We start from the raw sequence: 25,262 nt of genomic DNA, 5'->3' as shown, positions 1-25,262 counted from the left end.
GTTGAACATTGTTGAAGTGTTGCTGTTGAGAATGCTTTAGGCATGGTTATTAATTGACTTAAGACTAGGTGATAGGGTGTTTTCAAAAGTTGGATATCCCATTATGAGGATATTGGTGTGGTGCTCTATGATCCTAGTTGTTGGAAAATCCTACTTGAGTAGGTGTTATCTCTTGAAGTGGATTGTTGAGTCTCCTCTAGGTCCTTAGTCAGTGTTGAGTTAGGTATGAAATTGAGGGTTAAAATATTTAATTGATTACTAGAGAGGTACGTGGTATCATGAGGATAATTAGTGGGCTAAATCCATATGTGACTTGGTTAATGCATGTCAATGTCATGGTAGACCTATACCCCAACTATATTAAACTTAATGGTGATATTGGACGACGACATCCAAGAAATTATGTTGTAGGGATTGATATTCCAATCGATTATTGATTTAGCAGGTGTAGAAAGATTGGTCGGTTCGGTAAGATCAAACCACTTAGACAGCTCACCTTTATTGTAGTAAATTTTCATAGTTGGAATGCATGATGACAAATGTAGTTGAGATGTGGTGCATATGATGTGGTGATTTTGGTGTTGTTCATATGTTGTATGATGTGATTGTTGAATGACATTGGTGTGGTGTAAATTGATATGACATGATCAAGTTGTTTACCTTTGCGAGGTATTAAATGCCATGTTGATGTATTTGTTGCGTTGATATGTTGTATACCATAAGTTACTTTGTTGTATGATTTACATGTTGGTGATTAGTATAGATACTTTAACTTTTATACTTGTATTCTTTTATACACCAGCTTACCCTTTTATGTTTTCTTAGTAGTTGGATTGTGATGATCATGTTTATATGGGAGCAAGATAGGAATAGGTGTGTGGAGTTGGTGGTTTGAGGGCCATGTGGAATGGCAGTTTAGTAGGAAGCTACTTTTGTATAGTTTTTTTGTAATGTTGCTTGACTAACAACCTAGGGTTACCATTTGCAATTTTTGGATTAGTATATACATATTTTCTTGTATATTTTAGTTGTGTTTATGTATGTATATATCGTCACTTTCATATCCAGGAACTGCTTGTGTGTTAACCTTAGGTAGGTGTGTATTTTTTTGTTGATAGTGATTGAGTACGTTAAGTGTAAGATCATGGTGAATCGTTACACAAGACAAAAGATAAACCTAGAAATCATAATGATTGATTTTATTCTTGATAGGTATTGGACCTTGAACATCATTCAATCCTAATTTGTGGTTGATTGTAGCAAGCCCAAAAAGTGAAGCAGGAGCAAGAGCTATAACAAAACCAAAAAAATGATAATAAGAGCAACATTCAAAAATCAACCTTATATAGGAAATAAATATATACTGTGGTCAACATAATAGCTTCCAAAGCTGCTAGCAATGCATTTTGGTAAGTTCTAGAAACTCTTTTAAAGTTATAGAGAAACCAAAAACATTTTCTAAGTCACATAATGATAATTACAAAAAAGACACCTTACATTTTCAACCAAACAAAAATTGAAAAGCAAAAGAATCTTCTTAAATCAATTACTAACAGACACAACATATTTTCAATAAACCCAACAAATAATCATCCATGGGACAAAAAAAATTATATAAACTACAAAAAAATTAAAACAATATAAATTGTACCTTATATAACAACTTCTTTCTTCTTATTGTTGAACTTAAATTCAATAAGATAACGATAATAATATCCTATCCTGCAAACAAAACATTTCACCAAAACAAAACTTGTGACAAAGAACAAGACACAAACCCTCAACTATGGTTGTACAATCCCACTTTGACATAAACACCAGCTCAACTATTGTCGTGCAATTGTCGGGCGGCCGCAACAATGTGCCTAAGTTGTTTGATGACACCTCCTTCATTGTGCCCTCCCACTTCAACATCAACGCGACTCAATATAAACCAACCAAGAGTAGCAACATTGATGCCACCACAAGCTCGACCCAGCCACCATCTGATTTGAATCACGATTAAAAAGTACTTCTTTTATAGAAAATATATTATTAATGTATTTTTATAATAAATTTTAATAAAAAAAATTATTAAATTTTAATCAATATATCAATCAAAATGTTTGTTTTATACTTAAAGATATTTATATATGTTGTATGTTTTCTTGAATAGAAAATAATTGATTGAGATGAAAAAAAGTGTTATTGATGTAACTTTTGAGTAACAATAAAATATTCAATTGATTTAACTTAATCATAAGTAAAATTATCACATTGTCACATTATTTAAATATTTATCCACTACACCAAAGTTAGCTTTTTATAACCATTATTTTGTCTTTTAGAAGCCATATAAATGGTTATTTTTTGTTTTATTAGCAATTAAATAATGATTGGTGTATCTAGAGTTGTTAATACTATTACTGACATTTATATAAAATGCTGGTAAAGACTCACTAAATTGTTGAAAATATTTAATTTTTTTAATGGCAATTCTAGTAGCCATTTCAAAGGTCATAAAAGTTTTTTTTTTTCAATTGTTTCCTTTTTATCCATTTAGTGACTTTTATCTATTACCAATAAAACCTTAAATAATTTGTTCCTGTCATTTCCTTTTCTAGATTGCTTATGTGTATATAATGTGAAAATACTCAAATTTCTTGAACAATAATATTTAGGGATCCTATTTATATACCACCAATTAATATAAAGATTTACCTTTTTATGAAACCTTCATTATTTAGAGAGGGATTTGTATAATGACACATCTTTAAATACCAAAGCAACACAAGTTGTCAATTTCAAAGATTAAATTGTATATTAAATTTTTACCATTTGTGCATTATGCCCACACTGTCCAAACAATCACAACTAAAAAAATTCACTAGTCTCTTTTCCTTTCCTATCTAATAGTCAATTACTATAAGAAACACAATGTAAGATAATATTGTTATATAATTGTGGTTATAAATTGTTGCAACAACACAAAAGTTTTTATATAGTAAAGTAACCATCCAACATTTGTCTATCAAACAAAGTCTTTGCTGTTAGTTTTTAAACATCTTCATCATTATTTTTCCTAAGAAACTTCAACAAAGACATGAAGTCACCATCTTTAACAATACTCTTTTGATTTGCCTCTGCATATTACAAAAAAATACAACTCATTGTTAAATATAATAATAACAATTATATACATGTACCGACTTTTCATTTACAAAAATAACTTAAAATTGTGTTTTAATTAGTACTTGTTGGTTGAGTACCATCATCAAAACAATTTATATTTTTATTCTCTTCTTAGGTTCTAGGGTCCATATTCTTAAAAATTTATACAAACATATATTATTAATAACATAACCTTAAATATGGAATTGTGAAAAAAAGAATAAAATGGAAGAACCTTATAAAGCTTCCCAAAGTTTGCACATTTTGGAATGGTTGAAAATATCCTCTCATATGCATTTGTCTCCACAATTGAATCATCACCTCCAAGTGTCTTATTGTGAACTTGCAAAGAAATTAAAATTCAAATATGTATTAAAGCAATTAAGAATTTTAAAAATATTCAAAGCTTATTAGTTTATTTAAACTCAAGATAATTTATTAAACTATAATCATTTTGCACAAGTTGATGGAAATATTAAAAGGGGTATATATCATCTATATTTAATTACTTAATCAAGAGTTGTCTTAAACTTTAGTCTATTTTATCATATGGTTGTCCAATGACAGGGAAAAGATATTCTTCTTTGTTTGTCTGATGCTTGATATTATGTTCACTTTTTCTTTACCAATAATATCTTGAATACCCACACACGGTATCAACTAAGTCCTACAGAAGATTCAACATGGTTATCCACTTCAAGGTTCAACTTCTTAAGGGATTTTAACGAATTTGGGCTCTCGAAGCACCATAACACAATATCCTTTAGTCATAGGTTGATCATCACAACTCAAAAACACCATGCCTAAATGTCCAACACATTCTCAACATTCATCATCTTAACAACACAACAATGTCATGCATATAACAATTTCAACATAGCTACACAATCACAAAACAAAAAACTAATCTCAACTTTGAACAAACAACTCACAAAACAATCATCACATACAACATCATCCATGCAACTTTTTCATCATCATTTAGTCATTAAACCACTTAATCAACAAGTATTCAACAATTCATCAAATCAAATAACATGTTTTCTTTCACTAATCGATGTTTGGTACCACACACCTAACGCATGACACCATCTAGGCAGAAAACTCTCTACCTCACCCATGCTCAAGGCTACACAACCCAAGCCTGACGTGGATAAGGTAGAGGCCCCCAAGACCTCGTACCTGGCATGAAAAAGTCCTACGCTCAACCTCATTTCAAGCAGAGAGTCTCTACCTGACTCACACCCAATCTCATCTATACAAAGAGCTCTAGCTTGACAATGTTGGATGCCACTCAACCTTTAGCCTAGCATCACCATGTTAGAGACTGCCTAGTGTTCTCACGCCCTACACCATATTCAAATCATGATCGATGCCATTTTAAGCCAAGACGAGTCTCTTTCCTCATGTTTGGTGCCACTGATCTTATGTCTAACGTGACCGAGACAAAGTGTCTTATGTTGGAACGATTCTTGATACCTTGAAGGCGTGCTCGATGTGATATTAGAATTCTGCATGTGCAAAACTCAATTTTGACCTAAAACATGAAACTCAACAAAGATCCAACAAATATAACATGAAATAATGATCCTACTCAACATAAGCAACTCAAATCCAACTCAAAAAGCAACATGCAGCAACAATTCATGGAAAATCATCACACATTCCCTCATGAACCCAAAACCTAAACTTCCAACATGCTTTTCATTTTGATTTCACCAACACAACCACAAATATTCGAAAGTTCACACAACATGCAACATAGAAATCATTTACTAGTTAGCAACTCATCCAAAATACAATAAATCCAACTTCCCTTACCTCAAGATCAACCCAAAAATGAGAAAGAGAAGGAAAAGATCCCATGCGACTCTGAGAGGCTCCACCCGACTACTCTAGCTTGATTCTAGGTTCCTATAACATGAATCAACAATAATACTACACATATGAGATGAAAGGAAAATTGGAGAAGAGTTAGAGGGAATGGAAGCTCACGTACCAAAGCTTTTCTATCTAAAATCCTCTTTTTAAGCTTTCGATGGATGGAGTTTATGAGACACTATTCAAAATAGAAACCTTATATACTTCTTCCCTTGAGGTCAACTGGATATTTGCCCATAGGAATGCCCAACACTACTAAAACTTACAAGGAATCCTTAGATTCTAAAGTTTCTCAACACAAAACAACAACCTTCACAACAACATATAATTAAATAAAATCTACAAAAACACTCTTAGACTCACAGTGTTACACTATTAATATATATTTTTATTGGCAATTATTTATTAATCATAAAAGATTTTAGTTAATAAATAAATTAGAGATAATTAACTTATTGCCATGAAATAATTGTCATTAAAGATGATATTTGGTGTAGTGATTCCTTTTTTGTGATCATTATTAAATTTATGATGGAACATGCTAGGCAAGGCATGTTGCTTTCTCTATTTTCATTAGTTTTTGTTCTATTTTTGCATGATATCTTTTATCTTGCAATTTGCACAAATTATTAGTGGAAATTCATATCCGCGGATAAAATCCGCAATGGATAGAAAATAAATATTGTAAATGGGTATCTGTAGGTAACGAGTACAAGTATTTTGGGCGGATATATACGAGTATCATAGTATTCGTACCGGCCCACGGATACCCGTACCCACTAATATTCAATTTACTTAAATACTATCATATATATATATATACTTTATTGTGTTGAAATCGTTAATATTCTAATTCTTAAGATGCTTTCAAAATTGTGTTGAGTGTGATTTTATTGACTTTTGTAATTTTATTTGGACTTGTATGAATTTGATATTATTTTATATTTGTTTGAATTATAGTAGTTTAGTATTGCACTGTATTATCTTTTTATTTCAATTTATGTGTAATCAAAATATTTTATTTTATCAATTATTGTTTGAATTTTAAACCTATGTGATTAAATGTTTAAAATTTAGTTTTTAAATCTACATATTGTTATTAATATAATTGTAAGGAATATTTAAATTTTAATTTTATAATCTTCAAACTTTTTATGAAAATTTTATTTGAATTTTAGTTATCATCAAACTTTTTTTTATGTAGATTTTATTTTACAAATTTTTATAACTTTTAAAAGAAAAAAAAATGTCATAAATAATTAAAATACCTATACCTATACCTATACCTGACCAGTATACAATTGTGTAATGAAAAGAATATATATATATATATATATATATATATATATATATATATATATATATATATATATATATTCTCCTCCTTTATAGGTTTTCAGATATAAGCTCAAACTATACCCCTTAATTTGTTTTTAGTGTTTACATCTTCAAGATGTTGAATGAGATAGTGTTTCTACAATGGCTCGTAAAGATATTGAACTATATATGGAAGTAGCAATATAGGATATATAACAAGTTTATAGTTTAAAAGTGCACTTGAACTTCAATAACTATGTAATGATCTTTCAATACATATAAGGGTGAAATTAAAAGTGAGTTAAACCTAAAAAAAGATTTAAGAGATAATTTTTTTTTTTTACTGATAAATTTGTATATTTATTCTTTTATATCGATATATGTAACTTCTAACTCTTTCTTTCTTCACTATTGATAAATAATTTTTTAATGTTATGAAAGTTTAAACTTTAGTAGTGTTAATATACTCTCAAATCGAATTAGTTCACTTCTTTCTCTTTGTTATATCACTATTCTCATTCCAATGTAGCCAATAAAGATGTGAAAGACACAAATTGTGCAAGAAATCCAAGCTTAATATGATGTACTTGTATATATGAAAGTATTAACACAAATATATACCAAAAGTTGTTAGTACAAATAAGTCGATACTTGTATATCTTTATTAAGAATCATGATTTAATATTTATTTTAGATAAAAATCATGATTGAATATATTACTTTATCTCCATAAAGATTGACACAACGAAAAAAAAAATATCTTGTTATTAAAGAAAAGTAATATAGATGTTACTATAATATTTGGGTATTATGTTGAAAATGAAAACTCGTTACTAAAAGGAATTGTTAATAAAGATGTCTACATTCATTTTTCATACATTCTTTAAAAGGTCAAGTCTAATTTCTTGTAGTTAATATATTCTTGTTATAAATTTTAATTAATTGTGATCATCATTTTTTAAAATAACTACTCTCTTAGAGTAATATTTAGCAAAAACATACAACAACTTTTATATTAGGGTTTAAGTAATGAATGTTCGTTATTAATATATGATTAAAAACAAATAGCAATATACATATTATTCTTTGTTAGTTAGAATTTATCAGAAGATATAACTCTATGAGTAGAACTTATTAAATAAAAGGTCTGACTTATAAAAAATATATATATTTTTTTAATCAACTTTATTCAATAAATGAGGGTGTGTTCAAAATATTTATGTATCTGGAGAACCAACTATAAGATTCAACGCAAATTAGGTGGGTAGTTGAAAAAAAAAACATTGGTAAAATAATTACCCAATTAATAAGAATTTGTAATATAGTATCCGACGTGTGCCCTAACATTGCAAAAATAAATTCAGATTTTAGTATTATAATATTAAAGTGACAAGTTCTAACATTTATTATAATACTAAGATATGAATTTATTTTTTAAAACAAAAACATTACAAGAAGTACAAATACAAAATAAGAGTTTAATTTATAAGCATTATTAATGCAAAACATTTTTACATATATATCCAATAGGAATTCACCTTATCGCCATTTCATATCAATAAATAGGATGAGGTGATAAATTTTGTTAGATACGCGCAGAAAAAAAAATTACACCGACAACATTATATATAAATGAAATATAAAAAATAATTCATACTTTACTTAAAAGTATATTAAATTATATTAAAAGATTGTATTATCATTAAATACACGCATTGCTTCTAGACTATTTTTGACAATGCTTTTAAATATTGTTATTGTTAAAGAATTTTTTGAATTAAAATTATTATATTTTATTTATTATTAATTAGGTCAAACAGTTAAAGAATAAACTAAACAAAATTATATTTTTATATATTGACAGTGAAATTTTAGAAATATATACTTATAAAACTTGGATCAACAATTTTATAATTGGTAAAAAAAATAAAATGGGATTTCATAGGTTATATTAAACTAAATATTATATATAAATTCTACCTTTTTTTTTTCCCACGTCCCTTTACTCAAGGAAGGTGCATGTAAAGAATGGAGGTATAAATTATAAGTACCTAATTAATTTTACTCTTTAAGGACAAATTACACTTTTAGTCCCTTATAATATTAAATATATAATTTTAACCTCTCAATTTAATAAAATTTAAAATTTTAATTTTTTTAATTAAATATTTATCTGTTAATCGTCAAAAATTATAAAATTATTCGCGATCTACTTATATTAGATAGATGACATACTTATTAAATTTTAATAATATATATTTAGACTAATTTATATTTTTAATTCTCATTTTTATCAAATTTTCATTTTATTTTTATCATTTTTATAAGATAAAATTGAAAATTAAAAAAGTAAATTAGTCTAAATATTAATTATTATATTATTTATTCAATGTTACACTATGACTAATATTATAATTTTATCAATGAATAGATAAATTTTTAAGAAATGTATAAATTTTATAAAATTAAGAAATTAAAATTATAAAAGCATTAAAATTGCGAATTTAATATTGTAAGAAGACTAAACGTGCAATTAAACATACATTTATTTATTAAACTTCATTAATAATTTGATAATTTCATTAAATTTTAATTAATAAAAATACGTGAAAAAGATCCTATTAAAAGACTATGGCTAACATTTATCTTTCTACAATGACTCCTTGATTGACCTCCACGATCCGAAAGCACAGATAAACACAAAAGAATTGGTTCAAATCAATTCTTTTAATTTTGCATAAAGGTTTCCAAGACGCCACCTCTAAGTCGCCAACTAAGCTCTCCAAAGCACTTAATGCCAAAATAAAATGCTTACACGCATCAACAACAACCCATAATATTCTTTCTTTATCAATTTTCCCCTGTCTCTTATTAATAATTACCTTTTTATTTTCATATTTTAATTTTTTTTTAGGAGTTGGTGTCCCTGTCCCCAGTGTAATCTAACATATTTGCAACACAAAAAATCAAACTAATTAATGTTTTAGCTCAACAATCAAACACCCGTGCCACTACGCTTGAAATTCTGTAGGGCCTCCTAAAGGAGGAAAATAATCTAGCATGGCATAAACAACAAATTTATGATAATATATTAGTCATGTCATGTAATATGAAAAAATATACTTATGATAATAAATTAGTAACTTTAATTACCATAACAAGCATGTGGATTTATTTTGGGGTATCCCGATAGATTAAACAGAAGTTACATCAATCAAACTACTAATTTAAGAAAACATGATGTTGAAGACATAATAACTACTAATCAAGATAATATATACCGTTGGTGAACATGATTACAGATTGGTTAACTAATAATTAGAGAAGTGACCTCCATCAAGGAGATTAATTGCAATTTGCAGCCCTACGATGTGACTTGTGTCCTATATCTCTACTTTTGATAATAAATTGATTGATAGGGTTTATGTTCATAAATCATAATATAGCACAGGCTAATTAAGTTGTAAATGTTTTGCAATCGTGAGTTGTGAGATCAGAGTCACAAGGATTGAAGGCATATAGAATAAAATAAAATAAAAAACAAAATCAAATGAAGGTAATTGCATTACAGCAAGCAAAACTGGCTTTTCCTATGCATGTTCAGATGCTCGCCATTTTCGGCTTTTTGGGGCGGTTTCGGTTTTGCACAAACACTAACTTGTACACACGCCCCTACTTTTCATTTTTATATTACCTTACCACAAGGAAAAGGAAAATATATAACTATCAATGCACCAATGCTTATAAACTTATCTCACCTTTAAGGTGCCTCCAATGTAAGAATAACTGACCTTAAGATTTTAACGCAGCTGCATACATAAAATCTATACGATATAAATGTATTTTTATTAATTAAAATATATTAAAAATCTATAAAATGAAAGAGTATAGTACATTAATAATATCCACACAATTTTATAAATTTTTAGAAAGAATATGTTGCTATGATTTTATCTTTCTCTTCTATTACATTTTTCCTATCTCTATTTATCTCCCATTCCCTTCACATTCCACTCGCAAAATGGAATGTATACGATTATAACTATCCTTAAAACAATTAGATATAATATAGGTTTGAAGGGTTTGGTTCCGTTAATTTTTTTAATTAATAAATATTAAGTTTCTGTCATGTTGATTTTTTTTTAATAATTTATTAAAGCATCTAAAATTAAATAAACTTTATAACAAGTATGATGTTGGTATAGCGATAAAAGCATATTACTCCCTTTATCTCAAATTAATTACAATTTTAATATTTAAAAATATCTTAAAATGATTGATGTTTTCATTTTTCTATATAATGTTAATTAATTTTTACTAATATATTCTTTCATAAATTATTTGATCAGTATAATTAAAAATAATATGTTCATTGTAACAGTAAAATTATTTTAATAAAATTACATAAGAAATAATAAATTATTATTAATTTGTGTGTAAAATTCTTCAACTTCAATTACTTTGAGAGAAAGAAGTCACTCGTGTCAAACATTACGGTTAGAACTAAATAACTGATAGTACAACCTTAAATGATGTAATGTATAGTTACTTACAGTTTTATATCCTTAATTATACATAATAAAAAAGAACAGTTGCAAAACCCCTTACTTTACAGAGTTACCATTGTCAATTTTATTTTCTCAAAGTGAAGGAGATAAGAGAAATTCCTTTCCTTATTTTCTTAACTAGTCTTCGGTGCTGACCTCCATTTTGATCAAAGTGGAGTACTTTACTTGGGACCCACTTAACCTGTTGCTGAATGCTGATGCATTGTGGAAGCTAATGATTTTCTACTATATCAATTATAGAAAATTAAAGGATCTTTGAAATTCATGATACTTACATAATAATAAAAAAGTGTGTATCTTTTTTCATACTAGAAAACTTCTTTGATCCTTAAAGTACTTTGATCTTCTTGAGAAGAGAACCATGATTTCACTCTCTTTAACTTTTCTTTTTACTTTCTATTTTTCGTGATGGCTAAGATTTGAAAAAATACTTTCTGTTAGGAATGTAAACTTGTCTTACATAAGTGGATATTTATAACCTCTAAAAATTGTTATTTCCATCAAATAACAATTATTCTCATAAATACTCTATTAAACTCATTTATGATTTAGTCTTGAATTATTTAATTATTTATTTATTAGTCTCTTTATATATCACATATTTCCCAAATAATTATCTTAGAGCACCTCCAGCGGGAGGTGCTTGTTGCGTGTCTTAGTTGTAAGCAACGGTGCTTACAAGAAATCCCCGTTGGAGTAAATCTACGTGGCAGTAAGGGTTCTTAAATTTTTCTCTTTGTTGCTTGCAGAAGCAACGGTTCTTAACCCTGTAAAATTGAAAATGAAGAGATTTGATTGGATGAGGGTCATCCAAGGTGGAACGGTTTTGCAAACAAAAAAACTGATAAAACTTCCTCACCTGTTATTGCTCTTGGTCGACTCCCTCCAGTGGCCATGTTCTCAGAGCTCATGCATGTCTGGAAACCTCCGCCGCGCGCAACCCCTGACCGACCCCGTCAGCCGCGAGCAAAACCTCCGACTGGACCCCTTAGCCGTGCACGGAACCCCCTGACCGACCGGACCCCAGCCCCGCGCGCGGAAACCCCCAACCGAACCCCCTCAGTCGCGCGCGTGCTCTCCCCGACCAGCCCCCAGCCACCAGCCATGGCCAACACCCACCAGCCACCAGCCACCAACCACAAGAGAGAATGAGAGACGAGAGAGAGATTAAGAGAAAGAAAAAAGAGAGCTTGAAAGAGAAAGAGGAACGAGAGAGACGTTTATTTTTTATTTTTATATTTTATTTTCTGTTTTTATTTTTTATATTTTATTTTCTATTTTCTATTTTTTATATTTTATAATAAAAAAATACATTTCGTAAAATTTTATTAAAAAATAATTAAATAAAACACATTTTTAATATTTTTATTTTCTAAATAGAAAACAAGAACTCAAATTAAACAAGTTTTTTAAATCTAAAAATTTAAAAATAAAAATTATTTTTAAAGATAAAAATAGAAAATATTTTTTCAAATAAAATAGTCTTTTAATTTTTTATTGTAGGATATACTAAGCTATTTCTTTTTATTATTATAATTTTTTATTATGTAATTTCTTTTATTTGTTATTCATATTTATATATTATTTATAATAATTAATTTTTAAAAAATTTATAATAAAGTGTAGTATAAAGTGTCAAAAAGTGTAGTATGAATTGTAAAAAAGTAAGGATGCTTATAAGAAATTTTCATTAGAATAAAAATTGTAAAAATATAGAATGAGTTGTTTAAGAGTGACGTGACACAGTGAGACCCATTTAAAGTAGTCGGGAATCGCAGATGCTCTTACACATTGATCATACGTACACGTGGCAGCGTAACGTTGCTTGCCTTTCTCTCCCTCTTCTTTTTAGAGCTTCTCCTCCCGCACTCCATCTCAGAGAAGCACAATCCAGCTTCTCTGTTTCCAAAGGAAAAACAGGAAAAGGTATTGCCTTTCTTCCTCCCTCTCATCACATTCATTTGTTTTCTGTTTTCATGTCTTTGATCAGAAAACAAGTTTTGATTTTGATTTCGATTTCCCCCACTTTTGTTTCTGATCCTTTTTTTTTGCTCCCTTCTCCTTTATGAGTTTGTTTCCGGTTTCAATTTTATGTATGCCAAAAAAAATTATAAAAAAGGGACCTTTATGGTCATCATTCCCGTGAATTGATCTCTCCGTTGAGCCACTATCACCAAGTTTGAAATTTTCAACAACGTCTTAATCATGTAATTGAGAAACAAGTGACGGGTATTTATGTAATGTGCTGAATCCCCTTATAATTATAATAATTTGTATTTATTTGTTTGTTTGTGTATCTTTCTGTTGCTTTCTTTGCAAATTGCTTGGCCGCATGGATTTTTCTTGGTTTGTGGTGATTGTTATCGTTTAGCTACAAGCTATATTTTTCGATATCTTAAATCTATTAATCTAGGGATTCTCTATGCCTTATCTGTTGTTTTTCCTTTCGACAGCTGGGAAGATTGAAGCTTTTTGTTGGGGTGAAAGTGAAATGGTTGGCAAGGATAATAACCTGAGGGCTGAGGACTTGAACTTGTGCTTTGAGAAACTTATGATGGTGGCTGCGAGCGGGAACAGTGAGAAAGGGATGAACATGATGAAGCTTGGGGTGATCACCGAGTGGAAGGATATTCCTGTGGAGCTTTTGATGCAAATTTTGTCCCTTGTGGATGATCAGACCGTGATCACAGCTTCTGGAGTATGTCGTGGCTGGAGAGATGCTATTTACTTTGGCCTTGCTCGTTTATCACTCTCATGGTATATTGTTTTTATCTCTTGAGACTGTGTGTACCTGTTCTTGTTTTGCCTTGATGGTTCTTTTCTGTTCCTCTCTAATTGGGGATTTTGAGCCATGTTTTCCTGGTTCCTTTTGCTTGTTTCTGTGAATTAATTTTGCCATTGTGTAGTTCCTGATCCCGGTACTGTTTTTGTGTATGATTCCTTCGTTCCCTTCTGCTTGGTAGTTGGCACTGAGCTGAATTGCTTCCTTTTGTTTAGGGAATTGGAGGATCTCTGAGTTTGATGGCTTGTTTTCAATTATTAAGAATGAGCTGGGATAAACAAGGGGTTTAACTTGCTAAGTCAATTAAGGATGTGTCTTATGGGTTACTTGCTGTGGGGTTGTTCAAATCTTAATTTTTTCTTTGTCAAGATGTTCTGGTGATAGAACTGCAAAGCTGTCTAATCTATGTCTTTCACCCCTGATGAATTTAAAGATACCAAAGCTGTATGTTTTCTTCTGCAGTTACGTAGTAACCCCCTCCCTCCTTTTGGTTTACCCCAAGAATTACGTTGGGGTAATTCTTAAAAATAATTTTTAACATGAATGAAAATCTTGAGTTTTTTAAAATTTTAATGTTCCTTGGAAATCATTGGTAACTAGTTTTTACTTTGAAGTCAATTTGGTATTATTACTTTTTGTTAGGTGATTAAAATCTATTTCTTGAAAGTACTTCATTTGCCTCCAATTTTGGCCTCTGCTAAAATTTTTTTCATAAAAGTATTTGTTTTGCAGAATACTTGTTTTGATTCAGTGCTTGTAGTTAGTTAGGCTGTGTGTTGGGAAAGAAACTGATTGTTGAAGTGCATGTAGTTATTGTGGAATGAAGTAATGACAGGATTATGCAATTCATCTCTCTCCAGGTGTAGCAAGAACATGAATAACTTGGTGCTTTCTCTTGTGCCTAAATTCGCAAAACTGCAAATTCTAATCCTTCGTCAAGACAAGCCTCAACTAGAGGATAATGCTGTTGAGATTATAGCAAAATGTTGTCATGAACTGCAGATCCTGGACCTTAGCAAAAGCTTCAAGCTAACTGATCGATCACTCTATGCTGTTGCTCTAGGTTGCCGTGATCTTTCAAAACTCAACATCAGTGGGTGTTCAGCATTTAGTGACAATGCTCTGGCTTATCTTGCCAGTTTCTGCAGAAAACTGAAAGTTCTAAATCTCTGTGGATGTGTTAGAGCTGCATCTGATACTGCATTACAGGCATGATTATGATAGACTAGTTGGTTTCTTAATCATATATGAAGTAAGATTGCTTTGAATTATAATTTATAACCCATTGACTAAATGAAATGCAGGCTATTGGACAATACTGCAACCAGTTGCAATCTTTGAACCTTGGATGGTGTGATAACGTTGGTGATGTTGGAGTGACTACTTTAGCATACGGGTGTCCTGATCTTAGGACAGTTGACTTGTGTGGGTGTGTCCGTATTACAGGTATTTTGTTCTAAACTTCAGTAGTTTAAATTTGTGTGGGTGTTGGAATAATAAGTTGTTTTCACTATTTCCTACACAATTGAGAACAAAGTGAAAACATTATTTTCATTCCCTGTGTTTGTAATGTTGGGAGGGGAAAACTTACTTTGTATTAGGATACAAAGTCTCACATCATTAGAATAAGAGGGAAAATAAGAGTTTATAAAGCACATATACTTCATTGTGGGAGATGACCAAAAGTAAAACCATGAAGGTTTAAGTTTAAAGGGGATAATATCTTATTATTGTAGAGTTGTGTGTGTAAATACCCTCATAAAAATAACAACATAACACTCTCCTTTTGATAAATATATCCTTAGAGATACTTTGTAGCAATATCATGGTTAAAAAAAAAAATCAATTGTCCTAATCAGTATGAAAATCTATATTCTGTTGGTCCTCGTAGCTCTCACTTTATTTAAATCATAGAAGCTCCTCCATTTGGTTTAAACATTTTTTTCGCTGAATGATGAGTAGAATTTTAACATTGATATTGACATATTTCAGATGATAGTGTGATTGCTTTGGCAAACAGATGCCCCCATCTGAGGTCCCTTGGACTGTACTACTGCAAGAACATCACAGACAGGGCAATGTATTCGTTGGCACACAGCAAGGTGAATAACAGGATGTGGGGATCTGTGAAAGGAGAAAATGATGAGGAAGGTTTAAGGACTTTGAACATAAGCCAATGCACTGCACTCACCCCATCTGCAGTTCAAGCGGTTTGTGACTCATTCCCTTCTCTTCACACATGCTCGGGGAGGCATTCACTCATCATGAGTGGCTGCCTCAATTTGACATCTGTGCATTGTGCATGTGCTGTCCATGCACACCGTGCATTCACCTCTTTCACTCATCCTGCTCACTAAGCTCTTGCCTTTCATGTTCAACACACTTCGAGGAAGTGCCCTTCAAGGGCTCAGAGAGGTGAAAGAAGTGAAATTCCCCCATGTAGATATTCCTGCATAAAGAGACTTAATCTAGCTGATTATGTACATCTTGAACTTGTGTCTTAAACTCGGTTTGTTTTAATCCCCCAATTGTGAAGCTCGAGGACATTTTGGATGCTAAAACTGGTTTGTTCCTAGTTAGCTATATAAGTTTATGAAAACACATGGACTTCTAAATGTGTATTGTTTTTTGGAAGTTTATTTGCACAGCATTATCGTGTCGTTAGCTTCACTTCAATCGGAGAAAACTTAAGTTGAATTAGACAATTTTTTTATCATGTTATTGGTGCAAAATGTTCATCGTTAATAATTAATTTTTGTTGAGAAATTTGATTGGGTATTTTTAATGAAGCTTTCTTTTTTAATTACGTGTTTTGATTTATAAGATTCGAACCTAAAATCTTTTTTAAAAATGATCAACTTCAGTTTTATTTGAATCTACAATATTATTTTTTAGTTGAATTAACATTTGACTAAAGTTCTTAATTTTCTATTTGAAATTTTGGTTTCAAATTTATACATTTCAGTTTTTGAAAAAAAATGAATTTTTAAAAAGGACGGGGCATTGATTTTCATTTACGAAAGAATTTTGATTTATTTTATGCTTTTATTTCCTTTATAAAGCAAGGTGAAGAAAAGAAAGTCATACCGGTGAGAAAAAATAAGGAAGACTGTTTATCAACTGTTAAAGAAGGTCCTACAAGTCATGGAAAATTAACTAAAAATAAGAGAGTAAAGTTGCAGAATAGAAAAGGAGAGGTTCTGGTCTTGAAAACAATAATCTCAAATAGGGGCAAATCAGGAAAAAAAAAAAAAAGGGAAAAAAAATCTCGATCGTCAATTTAAAAACAGTTAAATGTAATGTACAAAATAAAATAAAGGGGGACACGTGAGGTCTTCCAAATCCCAACTTCCATTCTTAATTGGCGGTTCGGTTCATGTAGTTTTTAGCATAGTTTAAAAAGTTGCACTGCTCATCAAACCGGTTAAGAAATTGAATCGGTGGATCACTAGTTGAACTGTATGACTCAATTTTTATTAAAAAAAATATTCATATTAAATACATTTTATACTTATAAATTTTAATAAATTCATATCTTATTTTAAATTTTAATTTTTTTATCTTATTAAAATTAGTTTTATTTTTATTTTGTAAAAAATACATAAAAAATTGCATGTTAAATTATATATTAATACAAATTAAAAATATAAATAATATGTACATATATAATATGCTTGCAATTGATATCATAAAATAATATATGTTATATCTACATAAATATTATATTATTAAATATATAATTTAAAATTAATAATATACTATAAAAGTTATTTAAGTTATATATATTACAAACAAATACATTAGAACAAGTAGTCATTGTTATATTTAATAAAACTCTTTGCTCTTTCATTAAGAAATTTATTTTTCATTATTATTTTTGTGGTTTATGGTACCTTTAAATTTTTTTTTTAAAAAATAAGAAAAAAAGTTGTTGAACCGGTTTGACTCACCGGTTTATCGATTGAACCGGAAAATTGACCAGTTCAATCTGGTTTGAAATGAGTCGACTGCATAACCGATCCAACTTAAGATTCAGACCGGCTGGACCACCGATTCCCGGTTCGACTGACCAGTTCGATCCGGGTTTTAAATCACTGGTTTTTAGTTTGGTTGATAGATTGCTACACCACCTATTATTATTCATGTTCCAGGTATTTGTTTGACCTATTATTAATTATGTTCTAATTATTTCTTTTATTATTGTTTTCTATTTAAATTTTAATATGTATCATAATATATGTTGTTTATCACTTTCTTGGAATCCACTTAGTTAATTCAAATTTCATTGGTTTTTAAGAAGACAACTACATGTAAATGTTACACCAAATTACAAGTCTTATTAATTTTTTCTCTTAATTAAACTAATTCTCACCAAATTTTAATATTTAATGAATGTTATTATCTTTTATTTTGAATCTATGTGAACATTATTTTCTTATACAATAAAATTGATTGGCTTGGAAAAAAGTTGATTCATTTATTTTTTTAAAATTCAAAACTACTTTTACTTTTGACCAAAAACTTTCTAAGATAACTCAATTCGTGATTGCTCAAGTTATTCTTCAAATATTCTTCTATTTTTATGCATGTTGTTTGTTTAAGCAAAGTCTCAAATTTTAGTATTATGGATAAGAAAAACGTGCTTGAAAGGAGTGACTCCACTATGATCCATTAAAATTATTTACGGATATTAGTCATTAACAAAATCAATAATACTTTATGTCAATGTGATTGCAAAAATAAAGAGGTTCACAATTGTGGCATTTTTTATGTGCCATGTGCTTACAGTGTTAGATGGATCACCAATTTATGGACTCATGCTGACTTTGTTAAAAAAAAATGGGTCCCTTGACTTAAATCTTGAATTCGAGTTTTATATAAATAGAAAATATGTGGTTAAAAGAATATACATCGCCAAAGATGACCAATCAACTTTTCTAGTAAATATTAATCAAGAAAAAACAAGTGATATTTCACACTAATAATATAATTAAAAAATACAATTTGCGGCATTTTGTTTGTTATATATTTCGTAAAATAATGAAAATTAAGTTTGTTTTGTTGAAAGAAAGTACAGAATGGTAATAAAATGTAGAAGAAAAAAAAGAAATAAGTAACTTAATTTTTTGCTTTAATTAAAAAATGAAGTTAAATTGTTTAGTATAAGAAAAACAGAGGTAACGTTATTTTTAAGAGGTTATTTAATTATAAAAATAATAAATAACATTAAAATTGTATTTATTGTTTACTTGGGTCACTTCATTTCAGTGTAAGAGTTGATTTGATTTAATAAATCAGAGTCCCTGCACAGCTTCAGAATGATGACCATAAAAATCAAATATTTAGACAAAAGGTTTAAGGTTATAAAATCAGGTCCTACCGGGAGTCGAACCCAGGTCGCTGGATTCAAAGTCCAGAGTGCTAACCACTACACCATAGAACCACTTGCTTTAATCCTTCAAACAAAAGAAAAATAACAATTACATTTATTGTTAAAAATGATTTTAGTTATTATGTACTAACCAAACCAAGTTATTAACAATCCTAATTTTTAATAATTTAATTTTTTTTTAATTAAAAATATTGATTTAAAAATCACTTTTACATAAAAAGATTTCACAATTAATTTAATTTATGTAGAAACAAATAAATGCTGAAAATCTTTTGAGAAAAAGATATTCAAATCTCTTCACACAAATAAGATAAATTTGCTTTAATGGTTCCAAGTAATTGCGTCCATTTATTTATCTCAATAATTTGATCGATGGACACCCAATTAACTACCTATACTATCAAGTTATTATTGCTAATTTAACTAACCATTAATAAGTGTAATATATAACTAACAATTTCTACATTAAGTATACAATACAATACAATGCAACAATGCAATTGAATGAATACAATGGAATGAAATGCAAGCACAAAGAATTACTCTTCTAAAAAATTATATTAAATATTCAATAAAGATTATGAATGAATAATCAGTATTAATTAGGTGTTAGAATCCTTCTACATTCACATAATATAATCTCATTCCTACTTCAATTATATATAATCAATTCCATCCAATTACAGCATTCCAGTATACTATAATGGGGGTCTAACTCAATTCTTATGATGAATTCTTTTCTCCTTTAATTGTAACCCTAATTTCTTTGATGAATTTCAATTAAAGAAAAACATTAAGTTCTTGAAGTCGACCATAAAAGTGTACATGAATCATATTCTATATCCTTAGATCTTTGAAACATATGGTTCCTAATTGAGATCTAGCCTCATTACTAATTTATATTGCAATATACAAAGGTAAAACACCAATGGAATATAGGGTGATTAATCAATGAAAAACAATAAGAATATAATTAGAAACATAGACCACATAAAGTTGATCCAAATCTATATGAGTAATTCAGTTACTTCAACAACGAGTAGAATTCATCCTAATTAACCTACACGAACTATGAAACAAAAAACAAGAAAGTCAAAAAGGAGATAAAAATGTGTTTCCATGAAGCCTTCAAGATATATGTTCCCAGCTTGATGCAATTAAATGAGTTAATTGAGAAGCTTTTGGTGTAAGAAGACCACATTTTTTTAGTTAGGTCCCTTGCTCTAGCCTTTCTGTTGGGGGAAAAAATATTATAGACACGGGAGAATCTAATGCAAACCTTGATGCTTGACGGGTGATTAAGGCAAAAGTATAATTATCATGACCAATGTTGTACGAAAGTCCCTATCCTTAGTATTGATTGAGAAGTTTGAAGACTCGTTTCATTTTCATGTGCGCATAATGCCCTTAGGAGATATTTTCTTAATTTTGGCGAAAAATACTTGATACATTTTTTTAAGAGTTAATCACCTATACACTAAAGTTGTTTTACACTGGCAACCAATTATATCTTTTAATTGTGTCATATTACTGTAAACATATTTACTTTTAACAGTGACATGACACAATTAAAAAATATAATTGGTTGTCAGTGTAAAAAAACTTTACACTGACAGTGTATAGGTGATTAACTCTTTTTTTAATTATTTATCAAAATGAGATTTTTTAACTAATGATGTCTATTAAAGTTAGTCTAGTAATTGGAAAAAGGAGTTAGAGTAATAAACATATAAAAATTTAAGTTTTATTTTCATTAATTATGATAATCTTTGTAATATTTTGAGTCTTAAGAAAATTAATGATTATTGACATAAATTTGTTTTAATTTTCTCGTGATTATTTTTTGACAGTTACAGAAAGTCACTCTAAATTGTTTTAGCTAATGTTACGATAATGTGATCAATTATTTTTTGGTTGTGACCTCAAAAAATTACTTGAGGTTATTTTTTGTCAACTTCTTTTTAGATTGTTAAAAAATGACTTCTATCAATTTTAAACAAGCCTACGTTGATTATAAATTTTTAAATAATTTCACTTTAATAAATAATTTGTTAAAAAATCCAAATTAATCAATGACATTCTTTTCTTCATATTTAAACATTAAGTTTGTTTATATTTAAGTTTTATAGATCAATTAGATGGGATTTTCAATGTTTTGTTGAAATTTTAACATATTTTATTAATGTGTTATTGATAGATGACATGATAGATAATATGACATTAACATATAACATTAACATATGTGTAGAAAAGAAATTATAAAATTCGATATTATATATTTTTAACCTTTAATTCCATCAACAGTATATATATATATATATATATATATAATGAGAATATATTTTATTATGAAAGATGAAATGAGTAAATCATAACTTTAATTTAAATTATAGATATAAAAATATTTAAGGGTCAAGATTAAAACTCAATTATAAATATTTCTTTATCATAATAATAATAATAATAATATTATTATTATTATTATTATTATTCCTTTTACAATTATCAAGATCATCATCATGCATTGTTGTAATTTGTTACAATTGTTACCATCACCACTGTCATTATCATTATTATTGTTGTCATTATTGTCATATTGTTGTTATCGACGACAATGATAGTGAAAATAACAATAACAATGACAATGGTGACAATAATAATCAATGATTAATGTCATCGCCATCACGTGGTGACTAAGATGGTGGTGGTGGTAATAACAACAATGTTGGTGACATCATTATCACCATCATCATTGTCATTGTTCTCACCAATACCATTAGTGACAACGATAATGACAATAACGGTAATGGTGATAATGGTAATTATAGCGGTATAAAAAAAATCATATATTTTTTTTTGTTTTAAATATAAGCAAATTTTAATTATTTTTGTTATTCATTTTATGATACTCTTTCTAAAACATCTCTCCTTTAAAACATGATTTTTCAGTTGCACTATTTCTAATGACATTAATAACAAGTACAATTTAGGAAGAATATTACGAGAGTAGTAAAATATAATATAGATAACTTTTTTTTTATGCATAAAATCACTTTTTTGTTGTGGTTTATAATAGAAAGCATAGGGAGAATATATATAGAACACGTGTTATTAAATAAAATAAGTCTACTAAGACTTACTCTTAAAATAAATGGATCACTTTTTTATGCGTAAACTCATATTTTATATCAAATTTCAAGGATTTAACCGTTAATTTAAAAGTTTTTAATGATTAGATCAAGTTTGCAAATTTTTAAAAAATTTGAAAACTATTTAATACTTTGTATATAATACTTTTATGATTATCCGTCAATTTAAATTAATGAAATAAAATATCAAATAATTTTCAAATTTTTCAAAAATTTATAAATTTTATCTATACATTAAAAACTTTAAATTCAATGATTAAATTATTAAAATTTAATGTAAAATATAAGTTGTTGAACAAAATAAGTAGTAAACTTACTGTTAAAATAAAATGAATTTTTTCTCTCATATACATATACATACATACACACACACACACACACACACACACACACACATATATATATATATATATATATATATATATATATATATATATATATATATATATATATATATATATAAACCCTAAACCCTACATTCTTCTAAACTAGGACTCCACGTTGGATTATATTAGAAACAGTTTTTTTTTTTCTTGAAATCAATTAACCGCAATTAATTACATAATTCTTTATGTATATTATTCAATCATAAACAAAATTCATGAATAAACTATAGGACGAATCCCATGTATGTCGGGTTATGACAAATAATTACTATAAGAAAATTATCATATATGATACGTGTCACTAAAAATTACTTTTACCCACATAATAAATATAATATATGTTAGTATATTATTAAAAAATATAGGTATAAGATATAGTGACACATAAAATATAATGTTAAATCTTGTTCAAAATCAACACTAAAATTATATATAGTTATATGTTAAATAGATATATACTTACATATATTATTTTTATAATGATATTTTTTTATGTTATTATATGTAACATTTCTTGTAGTGAGTTTTTTTTCAAATCAATTAACCATAATTATTTACAGAATTTTTTTCAATAATAATGCGTATTGCAAATTGAATTCATCTGTATTAATTACAAATTACTTATATATATTATCTTTAAAGAAAGAGTACTCTTATAATAATAATAATGTAGAAGTGAAATATTCAGTACCTACATAAATGGATATCTATATCCATGCCACGAGTTAATATGATAACTATGAAATAACTCTTATTCATTAATTTATATATGATATATAACATACTTTGACTTACTTTAATTTTTTGATCGTAACTTTTTATGTAAAGTTTAGTATAACCAGAGGTATTTATTAGGGCTATTTTTAAAAGGAAGAAAACTCGAATCCTGCGTGTTCCTACTGTTGATCTTATCTGGTTTAATTTTCATTCAATGAAACCTTGAACCGTTTCTTCATGGAAGAGATTAAAGATGAAAACGGATACGAGAAAGCATTTACACAAAGAATAAAAATAATAACCAAAATTCTGTGAGAACAGATTGGAAATTTTGGACTAGTATGCATTGTTTAATCATTAATGTCTTTCAAATCTACGTGTCTATTTTTGAGAATAGCAAAGCATGCAGTGGTGAATGAACGTACAAGGTGTGACGCTAGCCCTAAATGGCGCGAACTTTTTTAAGGATCATTATTTCATTCACAAAAGAATTTTGGTCAGATTCTTGGTAAAACCGTCTCTTCGTATAAAAAAATGTTTCTTTACAATACTTTTATAAAGGTGTACTTTTTGTCAACTATGAGTCTAATATATTAAAACATCTTGATTATAAAATCCATAAAGAAATTTTAAAAATTTTGAATAAAATATTTTAAAATTTATTTTAGTCAATACTATATATTTAATAATAATTTTCTTTTTTATATTTAAATGTTCTTTAAACATATTACTTCTATTTTTATATATAATATCTAATTAACTATTTCATTGACATTGAAAAAAATAATTAACCGTATTGATAATAATAAATATTCTATTTTTATTTTTTAAAATTATAGTTATACTACTCTTCTCTCTAGTTAATATTTTTCTATAAAAAATTTATAATTAATGCATTTGATTAAATTAAAAAAATTGATTAAGATTGTTTTAATAAAATTAATTTAAAAATAATATAGATTGAGTATAAAGAATTATTGTAAATTGAATATTATAAATAATAATAAAAGTGGTATTAATTATTAAAGATTATTTCAACTTAACAAACGATTTTAATATTGAATCTTAGGCATCTTACATATTTGAAAAGATTGTTAATTATAAACAAAATTGAATTGAAAATTTTGTCACCTATGCTGAAAATTAAATGTAATTAAAAATATCATTAAAGTATTATGGTTAATTTTTAATGCATATTTAACACGATTTTTCATGGAAAAAATTATATTCACCAATTTTAATTATTACTTACTGTCAGCTTAAGGTTGGCATTCAACCAAGACATTAATAATTAATTATGCACAGAGATTAATTTGTGCCTATAGTAAAAAACACGTGCTGTCATGAAATTCTCGTTTATTATTATCTTGTTTACTAATCCACTTTTTAATATGTTCTTTCTTAATTACTTCTCTATTTAAAAATAAGTGAGATATTAAAACAATTAAATATGGAGACCAATTAATAATAATATAACACACTAATATATTATTTCTTTTGACAAATTATACTAATATTATTGAGGTTGTACATAATCTCATTTTATTAAGCCTTTACATCAACTCTCTTGTAAAATTACATGATATAATATATTTTTTAATTAGGTAACAACAAAGAGGGTTGTTGTAATATTTAGGAGAGTTAGTGTAAAATATTTCAAGCAACTATCATGATCAATAAAAGAGTAAAAATTTGAAGAGAACTACTATATGCTTTATGGAAGATAACCTTGTTTAATTCAGATAAAATTATTATAAGCTCTATATTCAAGTATTTAATATAATTCCATATTTAAGATTTAAAATAATTGGTAGCTGGAACACTTAAAAAGTGAATAAATTAGTTGAAAGTCCAAAAATAAAAACTAAAAACTAACAAAAGGTAACCGTTATGAAACTACTAAAAGTAATATAAAATGGC

At 28.0% G+C, this 25,262-nt stretch overlaps 1 protein-coding gene and 1 non-coding gene across 3 annotated transcripts; one reads left to right on the top strand and one right to left on the bottom strand.

Moving 5' to 3' along the window:
- Positions 1–12,679: 12,679 nt before the first annotated feature.
- On the top strand, positions 12,680–16,332 carry LOC109789854 (F-box protein SKP2A). 2 transcript variants are annotated; one of them, XM_020348889.3, is made up of 5 exons: positions 12,680–12,842; positions 13,370–13,673; positions 14,559–14,907; positions 15,003–15,144; positions 15,691–16,332. In XM_020348889.3, the coding sequence occupies exons 1-5, from the start codon at positions 12,695–12,697 to the stop codon at positions 16,053–16,055; spliced, it is 1,308 nt and encodes a 435-aa protein (XP_020204478.2). In that variant the 5' UTR covers positions 12,680–12,694; the 3' UTR covers positions 16,056–16,332. The 2 variants fall into 2 exon arrangements, with proteins under 2 accessions (XP_020204478.2, XP_020204479.1); XM_020348890.3 differs by lacking the exon at positions 12,680–12,842 and adding an exon at positions 13,172–13,262.
- Positions 16,333–19,069: 2,737 nt separating this feature from the next.
- On the bottom strand, positions 19,070–19,141 carry TRNAQ-UUG (transfer RNA glutamine (anticodon UUG)). Its single transcript has one exon. It is a non-coding gene; the product is annotated as a tRNA-Gln (tRNA).
- Positions 19,142–25,262: the final 6,121 nt, after the last annotated feature.

Source organism: Cajanus cajan, chromosome 6 (genome assembly GCF_000230855.2).
Source record: "Cajanus cajan strain Asha chromosome 6, NIPB_CcT2T_4, whole genome shotgun sequence".
NCBI lineage: Eukaryota > Viridiplantae > Streptophyta > Magnoliopsida > Fabales > Fabaceae > Cajanus > Cajanus cajan.
This window is presented reverse-complemented; position numbering and strand designations above follow the sequence as displayed.